Genomic DNA, 22,565 nt, shown 5'->3' on the forward strand with positions numbered 1-22,565 from the left:
TGGAAAAAAGTCTTTGCAGATGTAATTAAGGAGCTCAAGATGCCATCATCCTGGATTGAGGGTGGGCTCGAAATCCAGTGACCATTATCCTTTAAGAGGAAGAGAAGACAGAGACGCAGGGAGAAGACGGCGATGTAAAGACAGAGGCAGAGACTGGAGTGATGCGTCTACAAGCCAAGGAGCTCCCGGAAGTATCAGCAGCCACCAGAAGCTGGCAAAGAGGCATGGGACCAACTTTCTGTCAGATCTGCTAGGACGAACCAACCCTGCCAACACCTCAACTTCAGACTTCTGGCCTCCACAATGATGACAGAATACTGTTGTTGGAAGCCACCGAGCGTGTGGTAATTTGTTACAGCAGCCCTAGGAAACTAATACATTAAAATATTCCTGGTCCACGGAATGGAGAAGCTCCCCAGAAAACTGTGTCTGTACTGTTCACGGTGAGGATTAGGCTGCATTCCAGATCCTAAAAATTTACTGATCTTCTTTACTTCAGAATCTCCCTATTTCTGAACAAGCCTTTCAGCCTGAGGCCTTACACAGCTGTATCCAAAAACCAGCTCGAATCTCAACGAAAGTGAACTCAACTGAGAATTACATATACTTCCTTTGCTTCTTTGCAAGTACAGTGAGTACCTCTGTCAAGAATCTCATGTGGTCCATGGCTTTGGAGAAATTCAATATAAAGCAGCAAGAGAGGACCCAGGCTCTCCTCACCAGAGGATCAAATATGGAGCAATGCTACTACGGGAGGATAGGAAAGAAGGTGTGAATTCTGTGTGAGCCATTCTGGGGAAGCTTCTGGGAGAAAGGCGAGGATTGAGCTGGGTCTTGAAAAAGGACAAAAGTAAGGATAATCATCGTGACAATGCTATTATCTACTGAGCACCTACAACATGTCACATGCTGTCTTACTGACCTGCCATAAGTTTCCCATGTAATTATCCAAGTTACCCCACAAGCTCAACCTCTGCCCCCATCATTTTCTTGAGGGGAAATCTGAGACTGAGAAGGGCGTGCCAAGTTCAAGGTCACCCAGTCAGTAAGTGGCAGGACTCTGACAGCTGAATGTACAGGTGGTGAGAGGAGGAGGGTCAAACCAGGTGGCGTGAGTGCCTTGGGAAAGAGGAATAGAGGTGATAGATGGGGATGACGTGGCTACAAAGACAGGCTGGACGGAAAATGCCCTTTTGAGGAGCTTGGACATGATCTGCTTAGCTGTGTCAGTTGCCAGAGGTATATGAGTACAGGCCCAAGCAACGCAAGTCTGTATCTTGGGAGGAAAATTTCGGACTTGGGGATAGAAGCAAGGGGACAAGAACACCCGTTTGCTCCTCTCAAATATGAAGGGCCTGAGGGAAGGCAGGGGGGATGGGAGTGGGAAACACAGGGCAGGTGTGAAAGATTGGGGAGCAAGACCTGACTTGATTTCAGGACGGCCTTCAAGAGGTGAGCGCGAGGAAGCCGTCCTGGCTCACCCGGAGGTTTGGAGGGAGGAGTGAGCCGTTAACCACAGCAGAGGACACAGGGCAAGGGCTGCAGGGGCCAACATGGTGAATTCAGTTAAAAAAAAAAAATCTGGGGCTTCCCTGGTGGCGCAGTTGTTGAGAGTCTGCCTGCCGATGCAGGGGACACGGGTTCGTGCCCCGGTCCGGGAAGATCCCACATGCCGCGGCGCGGCTGGGCCCGTGAGCCATGGCCACTGAGCCTGCGCGTCCGGAGCCTGTGCTCCGCAATGGGAGAGCCCACTACAGTGAGAGGCCCGTGTACTGAAAAAAAAAAAAAAAAAAAAAAAAATCTGATTTTTTTGCCTCTGGGTCCCTCACACTCCAGAGGTGTCTGGTTAGTAGATGGTGCTGTAGCTTCTACCTTTTTGCCTGCCTCCAATGGATTCCCTGCAAGGCGAACTGGTTGGAGTTTAGAGGGTATATCTTTAAATTAAACACATGAAGAATTTTCAGCTCTCCAAAGGAAATAGGACACTCTAGGTTTGAATCAGGCAAGATGTGTCTTGTAAGCCCAGAGCTCAGCACTGGGGTACAGAGCACCCCAAACACTGTCCGCATCTCAGATATGAACCACCAGACTCAGTGAGGAAAACTTGGAGCTGGGAGCTCCAAGCTTCCGGCTCGCAGGAGCCCTCTCAATTCTGACTAGGAAGTTGCTGGTTTACAGCACCTTCATAGTTTCTATCGACCTGCCCCCCGCCTTCTCCAAAGAGCCACGCTGTCCTCCCTCCAGGCAACCCAAGAGGATGAGACCAGCTAGGAGTCTGGAGTCAACACACCAAGTAGTCAGGATCTAAGATAATCCAAACTCTGCACCCTGATCTCTTTCTGGAAAAAGTGTCAATAAGCAGGGGACTGGACCGGTGTCAGAAGATCGAGGTTCAAATTCTGACTTGACCTGTGATTCTTATTACCTATGGGCTTGGCAAGGTCACAGCTCTTGGTGGTGGGATGTGCTGGGGCCCCTGGGGCCCCTGCTCTTGTGCGCCCAGCCCAGGCAGCAGCCAGCGCCTGCATCTCTTTGCTGGAGGACTGCCCTTGAGCTACTGGAGCCCACTTTTGCCTGTTGGGACCCTCAGCCAATGATCTGTGGGTACACGAATACGAAAACCCAAGTACCAAATCTCTGGGGGCAACTTACGCTCAGGGTTTCCCCCTCCACCGGGCTTTGTCTGAAACCATTCTCCTGTGAGGCCCCTGCCCTGTCCTGCCTTCCCCACTCCTCCCCCAGGCATCCCTGGGACACCCCCTTCACCCGTCACTCCCAAGGGCATCCTCAGGGCAGAGTCAGCCTCCAGGAAGCTCGACCAAAAGACCAGTGTCTGCTCTAGGCAATTATGGAGGAACGTACCCTAAAGGCAGCACGCTGAACATCCAGTACAAGGGTCACAAGAGGCAAAATCTGGCAAAAAGACGTGTTTTGTTTGGCTCGCGGAGACTGTAAAAAATGTGAAGGGCCTTGCCAACATTTAAAAACTGGGAGATTTCACACAAAACCCCAGATCTCCCCTTGCCTTGAAAAATCAGAAGATCTGGCTACCCTGAGCCTGCACTGCTGCACAGCAACATTGGCTGGGGCGGAGGGCAGCTGTGCCCATGCACGGGGCCAATCCCCGCTGGCCCACCTACTCATTCCCATGACCCTTCTGGTCTCCGGAGTCAGTGGAGTTGGCAACCTATGGTGTAGCCCCATAGAAAGCACTCAGTAAAGTCTGCTGAATCCGAATAAGGATTTTTCTTGAAAATGATTCAACTCCAGGCTGCCGGAGAGCAGGGGTGAAGAATTGTGTAAGAGGACGCCTCTGTCTTTTCCTCTCCAGCTCTTTCCTCATGCCTGGCAAGGTACTGATGTACACTTCCATAAACACTCTTCCGAAAGAAGCTGAATCGATGAGGAGAGCTGCCACAACAGAACATTTGTTTGACAGGGAACACAAATTGAAATGAAATCGAATCACTGGTGGTTTGGGGAGATAGACGAGAAAAACAAAAGCAGGTCTTAGTTTCAGATGTTGCTTCATGTTGCCATAAATAAAAGGATGGCTGCATTTTAAACTTTTCAAAAATTTCAAAACGTTGACTTGCCCAGTCTGTGTACTTCTTTAAAAAAAAAACAAAAAAAACAACTGATTATAGCTGAAGCCCTTTAAACCAGTGTAACTGGTAGGAGGTCATTTAAGGAAGTAACGGTTCCCTTGAATGCTGGAACCCAGTGGTCCAAGCAGGAGTGTTCAGGGCACTGTCAGATGGGCAGTATGATTTACAGAGGGGGGGGGGAGCAGAAATTATCCAGTACATTGCTTAAGTGGAGGTCAGATAATACTGGTCCTATTGTATGAGAGCACTCTGTGGACCCTCAACTTCAGGGAGCGTGATTGATCAAGCCACACCCTGAAATCCATCTGTGCTCTGAAATCCACCCCCTCGTTTGCACAGAGTCCGTGCCCCCATGGGCTGCTCCAGCACCAGTGACTGAGTGTGGTCAGAAATTCTAAGGCAGACGCATCCCAGGAGACCAGGGACACCTCTGATGGCCCACTCTGGCTCACAGACTCCCAGAAGCCCCAAATCACCCAGATCTACCCCTAATAGCTCTGCCCGCACTTCCTCAGATTGAATGGCAGTCTGGGATGCTTGACCCAGCCTTTCTTCTCTCCCCCCATCCCCCGTGGCCATGCTTGCACTGCACTCTGATGCTCCGCAGTCTTCTCCAGTTCCTTCTCCATTTTCTCATGCAAGAGTTTCTCCTGATTAAAAATCCTTGCAGCTTTAATCCCCTCTTGGCGCCCGCTTCTCTAAGGACACATTCTGCATTTGAAAATTCCTCCTGCCTGTATTCCGAAAAATCTGTCAGCTCTACCTAATAATAAGAGGCTCCCGAGTTCTGTGAGGTAACAGGAATCCAAAGAAGGAAGTACTTACAAAATGAGCTTAAGATGAGTGGGCTTCAAGGAACTGGGTATGGAGTCAAGAGAAAAAGAAAAAGGAGGAGGAGACAGCTTCTCAGCAGTTCCTCCGTTTTGACACTTTTCTACTGAGAAAATGGGCAGGGAGATCCCCAAAAGATGAGTTCACACCTCTGGGAAAAACTTCCTGAGACTTTCCAGATTACCTGTCTTGCTCTAGAGTCCCAGCTGTTAAATTGCCATTTGGGGGCGAGATGTACAGTCCTTTAGAAAATTGCTGGCCAAGAAGTCCTCCGTGATCACAATAAAGACCACAAGGCTATCGTTCTCCACACCCCAGACCTCAACCTTTCCGACTGTCGTTTTGTGGAAAGGCAGAAAAAGGGAAGTTCACTGCCTGTGTGAAAATGCAAAATGTGCCTTACAACCAAGAAAAGAAAGAACACAGTGAGACATACACACACACACACACACACACACACACACACTTATGATGCTAAGAGGGTTAATGTTAAAAGGAAGCCTTCAGGCTGGTTACTTCATAATTCACAGCAAAACAGAAAAGGGAGACAAAATCAGCAGCATCGTTTATAAGCCCTGGAAAATGGAAGTCTCCAAGCTGTCATAAATAAGGATGGAAGCATTTGCCAAGTCAGAAATTTTGCCAAGTTTGAAATCCACTCAATCCTTCTATCTTGGAGCTCAGAATGGAACACCAACCTTTTGGGATTTGTAATAACTTTTTCTCAGCAAAACTTTTTGCTATTTATAAGGGAGTAAAAACAAAAAGCAAAAAATACAATATGGATAGTCTTTCTTTAAAGGAGCATTAACGCCAAGTGAGCATTAATGGGGAGGGGGATAATGGTAAAAATGGTATATGTACTGGGATTAACTTCCCATTTATTCAAACAAGGCTTAACATATGCAATATTCCTATTCCACAAGTGTGTGTGTATATATGTGTATGTGTGTGTATATGTGTGTGTGTGTGAATTGAGTCTTTCCTTGATGGTGTCTCTCTCTTGCTCTCTCTCTCTCTCTCTTTCAGACACACACACCATCCCACTTCAATGAACATATTCCACCCAACCAATTGTAAATTTAAAGTTTAATTGTGAAAATTAAAGAAAGGATAAAGCATATTTGTGTGTGTTTGTGTTGGGTGGAAAGGGAACCAGAGGAAAAGTAGAGGGGAAAAATAATAAAAGGAAAAGAGAAAATAGGTACCAAGGCCTCGGATAGCTTTCACCAGTTTACACTGGGTCAAAAAGAATTAGAGCCACCAAGGTGAAGAGCAGAGGTCTGATGACTATCTCGGAGCAGGCAGCCGAGGCTCCCACAAGAGACAAAAAAAGCACTGTCCTTAGAGAGTCAGGGCCAAAAGCATGGATTTCCTAGGCAGAGAGATCTTATTTGTGTGACCTTGCACAAGTTACTTAACTTTCCAAGCCTTTTTTTCCTCGTGTGTAAAGTATGCATGATAACAGTGTCAACGTTACAGACACTGTAACTGTATAACCATAGCCCAGGAGGTCAAAGATGGTGTCTGTTTTGATAACTGTGGTAATCCCTCCAATGCCTGGCTCATGTCTGACCTATAATTAACAATTAATACTTATTGAATTTTGAATAGACTTGATCTAAGATAAAACAAGATAATGTATTAAAGAATTTAGTATACTTATGTCTCAGTTGGAGTCGTGTCAAGGAAAAAGAATTCACGGGATGATGTAGAGACATACGGGCAGGTTAAAGGGACACACAAGAGGCAGTGAGGCATGGAGACTGACCATAGTGGGAAGCTTTTCCCACTTCTAGGGTTGAAGGGACAGAGGAGCCCATCGGCATTCAACTCAACAGTATTTAGAGCAGGAGGGCCATGGAGAGGTAGCTGGCCTCCCCCAAATCCAGGTGCCTGGGTAAATGCAGAGAGAAAACTTGGTCCAGGGAGTAATCTCTGAAAAGCCTGAAGCACCCTAATAGACTGTCTTAGTTCATGTTTAAAACCTAGAACTCCCCCAAAAGGCCAAACAGTGCTGGCGCCTCTATACTTCCCACCCGGCTCAAGGGTCTTTAGTGAAATTGCATGAACTTATCTGAAGCTGAATGCCCATTCTTAAAGCAATCTAATCTACAGTTTCATTTAGCGATTCAGCATGACTAATTACTGTATGATGAGAATTAGTAGAAAGTGATGGAAGGGTGGCAAATCAACACAAAAGAGGCTTTGCCTTTCCTCCTTGAGAACACAATAAAATTTTTAAAAGAAGAGAGAGAGAGAACTGTCTGTTCATTAGTTTATGGCTGAGCAGAAATTTTAATTCAGTAAACACAGGCGCCGGGGTCTTGCGGTATGTGAGATGTGACTTGACCAAATGACTGGAAAATTAGCATGTGCCCTTGGCAGTCTCTTTCAGTCACTGGCTGCAGACGAGACATTAGGGGACAGGAAGCTTCCCACCACGTCCCAGACCCACACCCTCCCCAAGGTGGTTTCCCTGCCATCACATACCCTCACTGAAGAGCAGTGATTGCTCCATTTGAATGAGAAGTACTCCAGCTCAAGAGAGAAGAGAAAATTCGCTTTACAACCATGAAAACCAACAAATCCTTCTTCAGGTACAATGGACAAAGCAAACATGCTCTGGGTTTTCATTAGCTAATTAGCAACAAATACATACTGGATGCAACTTCTCTGTTTCATAAGGTAAAATTTAGAAAGCACGTGCCAAGTTCACTATGGTGCCACGTACTGGCAAGTCAAGATTGGCAAGGGCTTTGTGAGAGGCACGAATTACTGGGGGTAATGGGGAGGTGTTTACTGGGATAGAAGAGCCTCTCCAGTGACTTCAATTAGCCTTACAATCCTGCATCTTTTTTTTTAATATAAATTTATGTATTAATTTATTTTTTTTTGGCTGTGTTGGGTCTTCCTTGCTGCGTGTGGGCTTTCTCTAGTCGCAGCGAGCGAGGGCTACTCTTCGTGGCAGTGCGCGGGCTTCTCATTGCAGTGGCTTCTCTTGTTGCGGAGCACGGGCTCTAGGCGCGCAGGCTTCAGTAGTTGTGGTGGGCGGCCTCAGTAGTTGTGGTTCGTGGGCTCTAGAGCGCAGGCTCAGCAGTTGTGGCGCATGGGCTTAGTTGCTCCACGGCTTGTGGGATCTTCCCAGACCAGGGCTCGAACCCGTGTCCCCTGCATTGGCAGGCGGATTCTTAACCACTGTGCCACCAGGGAAGCCCCAATCCTGCATCTTGACAACAATAATCTCTGCTCAACTGCTAGTGCTGGTAGGAGTGACCACTGGGCATTTGCATGGTCCTGAGGGTGCCGTAGCCACCTCGCTGGCCTCACCCCAGTCCTGGCCCTGCTCAAGGGTCCAGCCCATGCCCGCTAGCTGTTTCAAGCACCGGCTCTCAGAGCCAGCCTACCTGAATTCAAATCCTGGTGTTACCACTTGTTAGCTAGGTAACCTGGGGCAAGCCCCTCAGTCATTCGGTTCCTCAGTTTCCTAACCTTTCAAATAGGAGCAATATTAGCTTCTGCCTCACAGGGCTGTTGGGAGAACCGTGAAGCACTTAAAACAGGGCTTGGCACACAGTTGGAAATCAACACCTATTAACTATGGCTACCTTTTAGATCCTATGGTAAATATTGCTTTAAAATGTGCTAGAAAAGGTGGTAACAACAGTAAAAGTATCTTAAATTAAGTGCTGGTAAAAACTTCAGTGCCACTTACTTAAAATGATTTAACAAGAAAAAAGCCCAAATTACCAAATGTTTCCTAAATAAATGAAATTTTATTATTTCAAACGTGACCAATCACGTGTTACCTGCTAGAGCTATCACGAAAAACTACCTCAGGAAGCAGAAAAGTTATTTGTAACCCACTGCTTGTAAATACTCGTTTCTAAGGGAACTTGAAGCAAGTCTTTCCTTTCAAACAATCTCTCAGCCAATTTGTTTGTTATTTTTATTCTTAGGCAAAGATTTTCAAATGGATAATTCAAAAGTCAATTAATGGAGACCCCCATCCAAACGATTAAAAATTCTGAATTAATGAAATGAGAACAAAAGAGGAAGACCATATTTGGGATATGACCTTCAATGCTTTTCTTCCAGAATCCTCAAACTACAGAGCATCATTCGAACTCACTGAATAATCATAATATAGGCCCGAACAGACCATGTCCTCCTATTTTATCAAAACCAAATCTGGTTATGATCAATGTGCAAGAATCACCTGGAGGGAATCTAGGAACAGAATTAGGATATCTCCTGAGAAAGTTCCAAAGTGGTCTTCACTGCTTGGATCACATCCAGAATGACCCAGGGAGGGAAGTTCCCCTTCACTTAGACTCCGTTATTTGTACCCACGCAATCGCCGTATGACCAATACAGGCAAATGAGTCTGTGATTCCAGGGCATTTACGGAGGCACACCCAAGCGCAGTGCAAACCCACGTCCTTCCAAGTATTTTTATTAGTGATACCAAGTGCCCCCCCCCCACGTGCACCACCTCATTCAACTCTCATAGGAGCCCAGTGCGGAGGCACTACTGCTATCCTCCTCATCTGAGGAATGGAGTCATGAAATAGCTTTCCCAAGGTCATTCAGTTTGTGAGCAAAGCTGGGATCCAATGCCTACCACCTCAAATTACCATACAACTTTCCAATGGCCAAAAAAACCTGTTCTCAGCTCAGCAAATTTAAAAGGGCCTTTAGAGAAAGCACAAGTCACCAGCACTAACCAGGCTCTTTGAAGAGAGTCAGCATACTTGGCTCAGTAGAACATCAGGTCACGTTTTTCTAATCCCTAAGTCTTCGATTTGGAGCAAAAACCTTTGCAAGGTTACGAGAAGGTGAAAGCAGTCTCAAATGAATCAGAGCTGGGAACCTTGCTTTTAGCTCCTATCCGAAAAGGGGAAAACGAAGAAGAGACAGTGTGGCCAGGCAGGAAATGGAGACCAAAGGAGTGTGAAGTACGGGCACCAGGTTAACAGTCAAGGTTCAAGATGGTACCTTATCTCCATGCCCACTTGTCTTCCTCTCTCTCCCCCTCCCATGAAGCACAGGTCATCATGTCCATTTGACCACAAAGTTACTTAGAATGGAGGGGCAGAGCACCAAGTATACCTCCTTCAGGAAGCCGAGTCATTCCAAGTTTTGAAAATACCGAAGAATTTCTCACTGGATATAAGTTTTATTTTTTTAATTCCCTTAAACTTTTCTGCTGTTTTTCAGGATTGCCTTTTAGCCAATGAAAATAGATCTGATGCAGGAATCAGTAAACCATAAATGTATTACTCACATTGATGAAAATCTTAAAAGTCGTATTTTTAGAAGAGATTTATTTCAGAATCTACAGTGGATTTGGGACTCCCCCCAAACTCCCAGTGACATTTCTCACACTTTCTTCTAACACCTTTAGTCTTGGACACCACCAAGGATACATGGGGTGATGGTATGTACTTGAAGAAGGGGGGAAACATACAAGTCCCTACAGAGAATGCAAGACACATGGAGATAAATTATAAAATTTTATTGGTTTGTTAAAAAAAAATGAATGAATTCAGCAAGTACATTTATGGTCTACCCACATTGTTAAAACAGCACTTAAAAATAAAATAAAAATGATTATCCATTATTTACAGGAAACATGAAAAAAATGACTTTAAGACCTGGAACATTATGGGGAAAAAAACAGGGCATGAGAATGATTCACAAGCTGCCTATATGGATTACAGCAAATGGATCTGAACACGAAATGAGGATTTGTCGTTCTCTGGAGTCTCTTGCTATTTTTTTCCTTTTTGTCTTTTCAGCTTCACTGAGGTATAATCAACAAAGAAAACTGTAAGATATTGAAAGTGTACAGTGTGATGATTTGACATATGTATACACTGTGAATAGAATCTTTTGCTATTTTATATTTGTTTATAGAAGCTCCATTCATAAACAGACTGTCTTAAAATAAAGGTGGTGAAAATCTCTGTTCTTTTCTTTGCCTTTCACACACTTATTTTTCTGTGAAAACTAAGACTCCTGACATAGCCAATGTCAACCCATCTTGGGTGCTCACTAATGACCAGCCCAAGGCTCCAAGCCACATTAGCCTAAATTAAACTCAGGGTGATTTCTCTGTCAAAATCAGATGGCTGGAAGGTCCCTTTGTTCCTGAAGACCAAAACAAGGAAATGGGCTAACTTGAGATGAAAACTGCCTTCTGTAACAACCGTTTTCATGTCACTTTCTGGATTGGGAACTCTGTTAACTTAACTCAGCCTGGCAGCACCCTGCAGAAAATTACATCCTTGCCCTGTCCAGCAGGGTCCTTAACCTTCCCAGGTGCCCTTGAACAAACCTGACATGGTTTGCAGGTGCTGTAGGTGTGTGAACACAACAGAACACACTTAATAGAATGGCTACCTCTGTCCTAGTTTCCTGGGAGTCCAGTCTGCTGAGTGGCAGAACCCCAAGGGGTCCGCCGACCTTGACCACACAGGAATGGCACAGCACACGTGGCTGCATGCAGCAACCCTGTGAAGACCCTGGATTTTATAGAATCTGTCTGTTACCTAGAGTCTGGACAAAAGAAGATGAAATGAGCTTCTATTGTAGTGGGAGGAAATTAGATGAAAACAAAGGGAGGAGTTCTAGACAGAAAACAATAGAGCAGGTGAAAGCAGAAATCATCCACTCTCGGGGGGAGAGAGAGAAGAGTTAGTATCGGTCCCGGTTACTGCTTTGATTCCATTTTGCAATGGAAAAAAAAAAAAATTGGTGTGTGCAAAGCAACCAATAAAGCAAATAAAAATAAACTCTCAGTTTGTCATGGAGTCAATTTGGAATGTTAGAGAGAGAGAAAAGAGCCAAGGTTTTTAAGACAATCAAGAAAAAAATAAAGAGGAGAGGAAAAGCAGGAGCGCCTCCATCATGCTGGCCCTCACTCCTGGCAGTGACCTGAATTCCTGCCTGTACTCCTTGAGCTGTTTACTCCTACAGCTGCTGAATCCTGATGGCCTCTGCTCTGTCTGAGGGGGAGCTGCAAGCCTCAACCACTCTGGGTATGATTCAGGATTACCTGAAGGACTTGGAGCTAAAAGCAAAGCTCTGGGTTCTGCATTGCGGGCTTGGAGCTGGGATTGTTCACGTCTCATCTCTGCTCCTTACTCTTGGAAAGAAGACTCCGTGGGTCAAAATGAAACCAGTCCCTGCTGGAGACCAGGAGGGAAAATCCTTGAATCCGACTGTCTCTAAAGTATGTGGGGATTCACTTCACCTGTTGAGAGATGGACCTCCTTTGGCCTCAGACTGATGTATCACATGATGACAGTGGGAGTTTCTTCATCTTTCTCAGTTGCCTCGGAGGGTCTCAGTGGGACCCGATTCAAGATACAGGACCTGAACCACGCCTCCTGAAGATGACACACCTGTTTTTCTTTTACCAATGGCCCTATCGGTATGTTAAGGACATCCATGAAATGGGGCCATGTGCTTTCCCATCTGAACCTGGCTGCCCCTGAGAGGACCAAGCGACATGAACACCGGTGAAAAGAAAGTCGTGTCAGACAAAACAGGAAGTAGGACTCTCTAGGTGCTTCTGGCCACGTGGAAGTGGGGCCCACTGGGGGACTGGGGGAAAGCATTGCTACAAGAGAGTTCCAGGCAGGGTGAGAGAGCCAAGGTCCCAGCTAGCGAAGCTATAAGACAGCCCCAAATTAAGTGACATGCTGCAGATCCCCGGGTTGCTAAACTCAAGGGTACTAAAGCGCTCGACGGCGGTGCCAGGAAGTGTGTTAGCAAAGGCAAGATAGCGGGATACGTTAAGAGAACAATGATCTTGCTTTAAGACCAAAGTAACAAACTGGCAGCCCACAGACATGTTTTGTTGGCCTACATAATGTTTTAAAAATAACTGAGCCAACTTTTTAAAAATAGGGACATTTCAGATAAAATGTCCAGGTTTCAAGTTTCTCTTAAAGAATCAGAAGGTTTGGAAATTTGGGCCTATCCCTGGGAGGCACGAGTTGGCTGGGTCTAGGTGACAGCTGCCCCACTGGAGCGGAGGGTGTTCACTTATCCGGCTCACGTTGTTCATTTAGGGTACCTGCCTCAAACTGAAATGCCACAGCCTTGTTGGAGGGTGACAGACTTGATTTCAGCGAAACTGCCGCCTGCTGAAAAAATGCACAACACGTGCCTTTAGGAAGCTTGAAAAAGATTCCTTATAGGGGACATCAAAAGCAAAGGATGACAGAGGTGGTCTGGAGTATAGAAATGAGAAGCTGGGCTGCTGATTGAGGTCTTCAGGGATTAAAAAAACATGAAAAGAACACAAGACCATACGAAACCACTTTCCAATAGCCTGATGGTTTCATCGTTCCCTAGGAGATGTCTCAACTGCTTGTTGATAGATTCAATTGCCTTATCTGTCCACTTTTCTCCATTTTAAAACAAAAATCTACACTGCAATTCTTTTAGCTGCTGAGGGCGAATATTCTTTTTTTTTTTTTTTTTTTAGGGTCTGGGATACTTCTAAAATAGTCCTTAAACTGTTCACTGCCTTTTTATAGCTCCACGGAATAACATAAAAGCTTTAAAAAAAATTGTACCAAATGGCCGATATTTAAGAACCCTTGCCATCCTGACAGCCTCTGCTTGGCTCTCCGTTTGAACTTCATTTTTCTTTCAGGGGGCAGGATTTCTACAATTAGCTGGCCTTTTTGTAAATCAACACTTTGGGGAAAGATCAAAATCTAAGTAGTGACAGGAACAGTCATTCAACAGTGAGCAAGAAAATGGGAATTCAGAGAATATTGAGACCTCCCCATACGCAGGGTCAGCTGCCCTCACACTCAAATATCTTTTTGGAAAGACAACTTCTGAGAACAGCAGCCTGTTTATGCTTTGGAGAAACCGCCCTTCTTTCAGGAGTGGGTATAGAATAGCCAAGTCAAATGCTGTAATCCATAGGACTCCGTGAAATGTCTGCATCAAGCAATAACATACTTAGTGGCTAATGTAAAAGACAGAGTATAAAATATTCATCACGCATAACCTTTTTATATCAAGCGGTGCCTAAATGGATCCTGGTTTATTGAGATTAATGCCTTGGTTACACAGGATTCAAAACAATGTTTCCAAACATGTTGGACTAGTTAAAAAAACTATAAAACCTTAAAGCTGAACTGCAAAACTTTAGTAACCATCTCCCCTCCAAAAAAGGCTTTTTGAAAACGTCAGTAAGTTTCCATTTCAGCTGTGGCATCTATATGCAGAAGCTCACAGTCAGAGCCAATTGTGTTTTCAAACAAAATGCTCCAGGCCTGGCTCTGAAGTTCCCCTAACAAGAAAGGTGTGAAGCGGGGCAGGGGCAGCCAAACCTCACTTCAGGACAGGGATCCTGCCTGCTGCACACTAAGCAAAGCGTACAAAGGCCACCGTGAAGGCCAAGTGCGTGAGACAGTTGTCCACATAAGACTAAGGCAGAGATACAGGATTCTGTAGCTCTAAGGCTGCCCTTGCAGCATTGAAGCTGGACATTATAAAGCACATATTCATTAGCGACCTGCCACCTCTGTGCTGCTGGGGTCAGGAAGAACCGTCCAGCCCAGGAAAACCCAGCAGAGTGTAGTACGTTGTAGGGGGACTAGGCTTCTTAGAATATAGTCTCCTGCTCACAGCAGGCCAGCCATTCTGCTCACAGGCCTTTTCAGAGTAGAAAAGCTGCACTTCTGTCATGGGAACAGCATGAGATGCTGCGGCCTTCTTACTCGGCAAACTTCTAAAAAGCAGGTGGATCACAGAGGTCAAATAAAAGGACATATGCACCATATGCATATATTTCACTCTTTTTCTGGAACTGACTATGACTAACTGAAATCCACAGCCCCTGACCAAATAGCTTTTTCTTTTCTTTTTTTTTTTTTTTTTTGCCTGGTGATAAACTTTAAGGAAATCGTTACTGTTGACTGCGTGGCTCTGGACCTTCATGACCAGTAAAGGAAAGAACCTCTCAGGGATACCCCCGAGTCCCCACAGCGATGGTGGATATGCCCTTAACTCTTTTAGTCACTGCATTCTAGGTGGGAAAGTGAAACTTTCTGAATTCAGTACTGATTAAACAACAGCAGAAAACAATGCTAAAATTCATGTTAAATGGAGATTAGACTGTTTAGTGTGTACTGACACCTGTCCCTAAATTTAGATTTTTTTAAACTTTACAGTTCACCTTTAATAAACAGAAACATTGAAAATCAATACATTTCCAGTATGGTCAAACAGCACACCTTTCCAAAGAGAAGCACAATCCAATGGCATTTCATTTCCATTTTGTATTTGAACGATTGTGAGAACAAAAGAGAAGCATTAATTTAAGATGTTATCTTGACTTTCTTAGCTGCCTGTGAGCTGTCTCTGCATTGGTGTCCCCCATTCACAGCTCACAGCACCTGCAGGCTTCGTGCAGTATCTCCTGCAAACACCACCCACATCTACCAGAAAACCCCAGATCAGTGGCACTTCCCGGGAGAAGCCAATGCCAGCCCCAAGAGTCCAGCTTACAAGGCAGCATCAACCAACAAGCACCACAGCCCCCTTCTCTGTCTTTTCCTTTATTTCAGCTACCCATCCAGTGGGATCTTATGAAACAAAACAAAACCTAAAAGAAACACAAAATAAAACATAAGTCATGCTCAAAAGAAAAATCAATGGAAATTAACATGCAAGTACAGTCACTATTAAAAGAACATAATAAATAAAAATCAAAATTAAGACACAACATGGAATATGCTTGAAAACATAAATACAATATAATTACAAAACAGAAATCAGGAGAAAATGGGAGTCTCATTACCGAGCAACTTAGTTTTAAACTTTAGACTGATTTTACGTGGCACATAAACACAGGAAAGAAATGCAAAGGATTTCTGCACACGGTTCCACCCACAACTGTATCAGATGTTAACATCTTAATTTAAGGAGGAGAAATCTGTGCACAACATAAGATGACTCCTGAATAATTTTTATATATAGGGAAAAAAATAAAATTCAAAAACAAATATCTACCCAAATTCTCATTTTCTTTTCCCGCCTATAAAACCAAGTTATTTCTAAAATAACTGATTAATTACTCAGCCATATCAGAGAACTGGCTGGCTTTAACCAGTACAATATTGAGCCCACATGAAGATTTAGATTCTTTTTCAGAAATCCTACTATTAAATAATTAACCGCCTATATTTAAGTACCATACCATACCTATGGCACATATATATAATCTATTACATAGCATATGGTATACAACATGAAGTATATTGTATGTATATACATTACTTACACAATATAAGACATGTAGTGTCTAGTACATATAATATATAAAACATATATAATACTTAACATCAATTCATTCTACAAACATTTACTGAGAACTGACCAAATAGTAGACACTGTAATGCATGGTGCAAAAATAAAGAAAATGGATTCCTTGACTTCAAATACTTCATTGGCCACAGATGGAGAAAGATGAGGGAATAACTTACACAACAGGTAAAAGCTAATCTACTTTCTGTGGGGCTGTCTTCTAAGCTCTTTGCCACATCAGTCCTTTTAATGTCACTATAACCCTAGGAGATAGGTTCTATTATTGCACTCTCTTTACTGGTGAGAAAACTGAGGCCCAGAGAGTGAAGCAGCTTGCTCAAGGTTAGACAGCTAGTGTGTGATGGAGCTCAGGTTCTGACCCAGGTGCTCTGATGCTATAGCTACCCTGCCATGACCTTATGTGGAGGGACAAACTCTCTGTGAGCTTGCCTATGAAAACCCAGCAGGAACAGGGAAGGGTCTATCACATAGAATTCTGTGGGTAATGTGCATGAATCTTCATCAGATTCCTAAGTGACAAAATAGATGACATCATAGTAGAGACCCCCAAGATATTTCCAAGACGTTTTAAAGTTCGGCTTTGGAAGATGCTTCTAAACCCTACCCTCCAGACTCTCGATCTTCCTCAACCTGGTGTTTGGTCTGCCAAGTGCTGGTGTCATCTGCCTCCAGAGCTGTCATTACCATCACTAATCTGTATCATCATTTACTACAACACTAAAAGAGTCCACGGAGCTTAATTTCCATGGCATTTCTCTCTCCCGCCCCTCCAAGTCTCAGGAAAATAACTGGGGACAGAGGCCAAACATCGTTTATGGATTTAATCTCCCACAAAGCACTGAGAATTTAGGAAGTACACAGTGGGGCACATAGCTCGAGCATACCAAATGAACTAACCAAACACCTGAGCTACCCTTTCAGGTTTTAAGAGGGTGGATCTCAAATTCCTTCCCACTGAAACAAGTGGAGTAATTTGAGGATGCCAAGTTCGCCAAAACAGGAAACACTTGGTGATACAAATAGAAGACATCACCCCCAAACGAAATGATTTGTTGATTCAATATACCAGTTTCTCTGCACATGCAATTCTGAAGGGTTTATTTGATGAAAATAACAGAACAGATTAAACTGCTAATGAAAATCTTATTTCCACTGGGGTTATGGTACAGGAACTTGAAAAGTGTACTGATGTCAGAGTGTTTAATCGGAGCCAGGCCGCTCTTCCTTTGCTTCTATTTGCCACTTTCTTCTGTCATGAACTTCCCCAACCTCCACTACAGGCTCTTTAATTATTCCAGTTGGGAGACACAATTTGCTTGGCTAAATGCAAGCTCTCTCGGACTGCCATCCACTCAGGCTGCAACAACATCCTCCCCATCTAGGCTGATGTCGTGTCGCTCTTTAACCTTCTTCTGCTTTGCCTTTGTACCCTTCTCAGAGACACACATCTCAGCTCCACACACCCATGCAAGAAAAGCAAGTGAAGCCACCCTAAAAACACACTCGATGACTTTCTTGAGGAAAAGCCAACTTGTTACAATGATAAGCAACATGCAGTGTCTCTGTTCAAAGCATCACTTATACCACCCCTCACCTCAAGGAAGGCACGTCAGCCTCCTCTCCATACCCTTGATTTTCACATACTGTTGATACACTTAAGATACGCCACCATCTCATGAAAAATTAGTTTGATTTAAAGACTTGACTATTTATAAGGAAATGCATCCAATGCTTCATGTTTCCAAGGGGTTGACAGTAAAATTCAATTAGGGCCCCAATTTACCTACCGGGATCTTATGACTTATGCCCTCTCATGTTATAAGAAACTCACAAAAGGGGCCACAAAATGATATAAAACAATAGATAATTATTTTCTCCTAGTGAGGGGGAAAGTTTTTAGACCACAACAAATGGCTGAACATCTTGTGGGTTTAGCAGCCAAATGAGCTGTCTAGCTTCTGAGCCTGAAATATAGATATTTTGACAATGTGACATTATGAAGCGTTTGCAGAATTCCGATGGTGTACGGTAGTTATCGTGACAACAGCTCCTTTATCAAAAACAACTCTAGAGAAACTCTGCCACCACTGCTTACACTTAGTTGAGCTAAATAAGAACAAGTATAAAGCAGGTGCTGAATGAGAAATGTGATGTAAAGTTGAAAGCAGAGAAGAAAAACCCGGATGTGTCTCTGCTATTTGCTGATTCCGGATCTGCTCATTGACCTCTCCAAAGGGAAGGACTGGGAGGGCTGAAGGTCAGTGAAGCACTGTGCTTTCTTTGCCATTGGCTTCCGACTCATTTAGATTTCTTTACATTCAAACGTGCACACATTTTCCTCCTATTACTCAGAAGCAATCAGCCATAAAATGGCAAGGATCTGCAGTACATTTAAATTAACAGCAATTTATCTGGAGCAAAAAGGAAAACTGCTGAGTCGAAAGGATGCGAAGGGAGCGGAAGAAAGATGCAGCTGCAATCTAAAAAAGCAAATCTTATCACATTTGTCTTTGGAGAAGTAGAGAACGGCCAGCTTGGTGTCTGCAGGGCACGGTGCCACTTTGGAGACAGGATGGCGGCTAGGGTGCCAGGATAGCAGCTCACCTTCATTGGAAAGCAAAGCAAAGCAAATGTCCCCAGAGCCTTCTGGAAAATGTTTACCAGGTAAAAATCAGAGAATATACTCCTGTGTTCTCATAGTATTAGGTACCTAGGAAATGGTGGGGGCAAAAGGTTTCCTTCACAATGTTAGACTTGAGCCAGGTGCAATTCCGTTTTATTTCAGCACCTGGGCTTAAACCCCGATTGTCCTAACTTGACATCTGTGGAACATTTAATATCTGTTGGTTGTTGCATCAACTAGCCCTTGCTGTCATGCTTTTTCAATTTTATTTTATAGGTGACTCAGCCCGAATGGCTGTTGTGATATGTCCAAGGTCACCCAGGAACAGAGTGAGAGCTGATATCTAAACCTCTGGATGGTCAGTCCATCTTTTAAAATGGTATCACCTACACCTGTGGTGGAAATTTCCCAATAGGTTAAGTTTAGGTCCTGGTACTTTCTTCTCTGCACTCATTCCAAAAGTTGCTTGACCATTCTTCAAACACCCCTTTTGCTTCCTAAGGATGTTCCTTTTGTCTACACACCATCACGTCTCCTAAGATCTCCTTCCACCAAGCAAGCCTTCACCATTCTTGAGGGTCCATTGTAAAAGCCGTCTCCTACGAGAATTTAGTTCACCCCCTCTTAACTTCTCTGGCATTCTCTTCCATTCATTCACATGTTCTTCTTTTGTACTTTTGCTAAACTCATATTTCTTTTCTGTTTACTTTCCTGCATCCCAGACATTAAGCACAGGAGGGCAGAGAGAGCACGTCTCCACATCTGCTATGCCCTACGCTGCCTCGCATGCTACCAAGGACAGAATGCATTTTAAGTTTTAGCATAGTAATATCTAAACTCTGAGTTTTATTGGAGAACTTTGATGGACTTGATAACAGAACCAAAATGGAAGAGAGGAGAGGAGACAATACAATGTAGGGTCCACTGCTTCTCACTGGTAACTGGGTTAATCAAATCACTTCAAACTTCCTGTACAAAATCACACATTTGGTCAGAAGTGTACTGAAGCTTGCAGAGTTAGACACAAGAACACCCAGTGAGTTCCTCATGAAGCATTTTAAGCTCCTGGGGAAAAAGGGCTAGACTTAGTTCATTCTAATTCTCATGATGATCAAAATTATGGGGTGTGGGAATGGAAAAAAGGAAGCTGTTGTCCATTTGTTAGCTGGAGGCAAAAAACTAAAGCAAATGGCTGAGGATAGTCAGCATAGCTTTTAAAGCTCTGGTTTGACTTTGCAAAATGAAGTTTAGTTATGAGCTGAAAATTAAAGCAGGAAACACAAAGCTCTTGGCAAAGCTCGAATATGTAAGGAAAGCAAAAGCCACTGCACAATTAAAATTCAATGATTCTAAGGAGGATGTGATCTGATCAGCAGGGCCTTATGAAAAGTGGCCTGGTGAAAAGTGTCCAAGGCCACAAGCACTACCATGTCAGTGACTTCACCTAGGATGGGGAGTTTATCCAAAGACCCAGGCCATTGCCGTTATCTGGGGAATCACCTAAAAGTGCTGTAGGCAGAATAGGGAAAAAAAAGATAGAGCCTGTGGTTTCAGGCATTAAAATACTCAGAAGGCTTTCACTACAACCACAGTGAGAAACACGAATCAATCTATTGTTCTCCTGTACGGTGTGTCTTGCTTTCTGGCTTATGACAATAAACATAAATTGCAAAATCTATAGGGTAGCTCTTTGTAAGGTGAAATGATATCTTCTTAAAGACACTGCTTCATGATTCTCAGACCAGACACTCACCAATGACTCAAACACTCAGTGCATAAGCATGGCATTATCAATTTCATTATAGAAGACCATGTGCTTGCTGCTGTCACAAATATAAATTTGTGTCTAGATTTGTTTTTGCCAAAATACTCCAGACAGTGATTCTTCTTAGTACCTGAAGCCAGAGTACTACAGTCTAGTGTCCAAACAGGAAACAAATGACACAAAACCTATTGCTCAATTAACCTATAACTATAGAAACCAGCAAGAACCTCAAACACACACAAAGGAAGTTGCTCAGCTCTGCTCAGTTGTGGGTGAAACCACTGCCCACAGACCAAAATGGATCTGGAAATAAATTTCTAGAAAAGTAAATAATGCATAACAGAAGCAACAGAAAAGAAGTGGACATGGGTCAGCCAGAGCCTGTCGGATGGTGGTGATGGTGGTAATGATGATGGAGGTGGTGACAAAGATGGTGGTAATGGTGATGGAGGTGGTGGTGGTGATGGTGGTAATGATGATGGAGGTGGTGGTGGTGATGGTGGTGGTGGTGATGGTGGTGATGGTGGTGATGATGATAATGGAGGTGATGATGGTGGTGGTGGGTGGTGATGGTGGTGATGGTGGTGATGGTGGTGGTGGTGATGATGATAATGGAGGTGGTGATGGTGGTGATGGTGGTGGTGATGGTGGTGATGGTGGTGGTGGTGATGGTGGTGTGGTGGTGATGATGATAATGGAGGTGATGATGGTGGTGATGGTGGTGGTGATGGTGGTGGTGGTGATGGTGGTGATGGTGGTGGTGGTGATGATGATAATGGAGGTGGTGATGGTGGTGATGGTGGTGGTGATGGTGGTGGTGATGGTGGTGATGGTGGTGGTGGTGATGGGGGGGGGTGATGTAAATGATGATGGTGGTGGTGGTGATGGTGGTGATGGTGGTGGTGACAGTGGTAATGATGATGAGGGTGGTGATGAAGATAGTGACAATAATGAAGATGAAAGTAGGAGATGGAAGAAGGAAGAGCAGGAGGAGGAGGACTTAAAGGAAAAGCATTGCTATTGATACACTTGGGAGCATGTAAAGAGGGTAACCCCAGTTATTGGAAAGTGAACATGGAGATAATAAGGCTCAGAGCAGTACCACAAAGCCATGTCCAAGTTTAAGCTGATCCTTCAAAGAAGAGAGTAGGTAAAAATAAAATTTGTCCTGGAGCACCGCTTTTTCATTAGGCACTCCAAGCCACACTTCAGAAACAGAGTTTGAAGATTATTAATATTTAGGATGCTTGCTAAGGAAGCAACTATTGGGGTGTCTTTGGAGTGCCCAGTGTCTCTGCTTATTATTGCAAAGCTGAAAAGTCAGACCCACTAACGGTTCCAGTAAAGCAGAGGAAGGTCTAACAAATTACCTTCACCTGAATAGAGGTACCTCATAAATCTCATCTCCATTTAAATTAGCAAAGTGCACAAGATAATGAAACCTCAGCTAAGCACCAAGTATTCCAGGAGGCAAAACAAAGAGAAGTGGAGTTGATAATCCCCACGAACTGACAGCAATAAACATGAATTATCCAAATTTGCCTGAGAACGGGCTCAGAAACAAAGGCCTTTGTGCTGTCTGGCAAGGGACATCTTGGGAGGTGGGGTGCCATCCAATGATCTGGTGCAGACAAGGTGAAACTGCCAGAGGCCACGTCCTGAGGACTTACCTGTGGCTCTTCAAGGAGTCTAGTTTGTGCGGCCGCTCCCCCATGCTGCAACGGTTCCCTCTCTCATGTGTTGCTGCTGCATCACTCCCTCCTCACTGCCCAGCCCTGCAGGCAATGACATTACCTCCAGCTGCCCTGGTTCCTGCCCCCAGACCACAGCTCTGCCTCCATGGCTGCTGCAGGCACACACAGCAAGCTGCCTGGCTTCAAAGATCCTTCTCTGGCCTCCGCCTTTTATCCAGAGAAGTGGATGTGCCCAAATTCAGAAACAGGAGATGATCACGGGGCGGGAAGGAGGTCCTCCACCCAAACGTGCCCTTTTTCTCTGGTACCTTTTCTCCAGGACACCATTAGCAGAAGGACTTCCATCATCTCAGATGATATCTCACTAGAATGAGAAATAAAACGTGCCTCTGCTCCACAGCCTCTGAGATGTGATGGGGAATTTTGGGTCTGGAAGGTGGTTCACCTGCCCTTGGTGAGCCTGTGTGGGACATTACCTGACACTTCTCTTGTAGGTAAAGGTTAAAAGTCCCAGATCAGACCCTTCAGAAGTGAATCCAACTCAAATTCCAGTGGTCATCTCTTACCCTAGCAAGGTTTATAAGGCAATATCCCAGAACTGCTCATCAGTCTAAAAGAGTACCAGCCCATTCCCGCCACCAAGAACAGGATCTATGCTCCAAAAGTGTTTCCTCATCAGGTAG

At 44.3% G+C, this 22,565-nt stretch overlaps 1 protein-coding gene across 1 annotated transcript in view; it reads right to left on the bottom strand.

Moving 5' to 3' along the window:
* Window positions 1-9,698: 9,698 nt before the first annotated feature.
* Window positions 9,699-22,565, bottom strand: part of NTRK2 (neurotrophic receptor tyrosine kinase 2) — a 166,002-nt gene continuing 153,135 nt past the window's right edge. Inside the window, exon 12 of the mRNA XM_030759451.2 lies at window positions 9,699-15,078. Coding sequence (XP_030615311.1) covers window positions 15,041-15,078 — 38 coding nt within the window. The 3' untranslated portion in view covers window positions 9,699-15,040. The remainder of the gene's footprint in view (window positions 15,079-22,565) is intronic.

This window comes from Delphinapterus leucas, chromosome 6, assembly GCF_059928025.1.
Source record: "Delphinapterus leucas isolate spDelLeu-1000000601 "Yukka" chromosome 6, BTC_Dleu_Yukka2, whole genome shotgun sequence".
In the NCBI taxonomy this organism is placed as follows: Eukaryota; Metazoa; Chordata; class Mammalia; order Artiodactyla; family Monodontidae; genus Delphinapterus; species Delphinapterus leucas.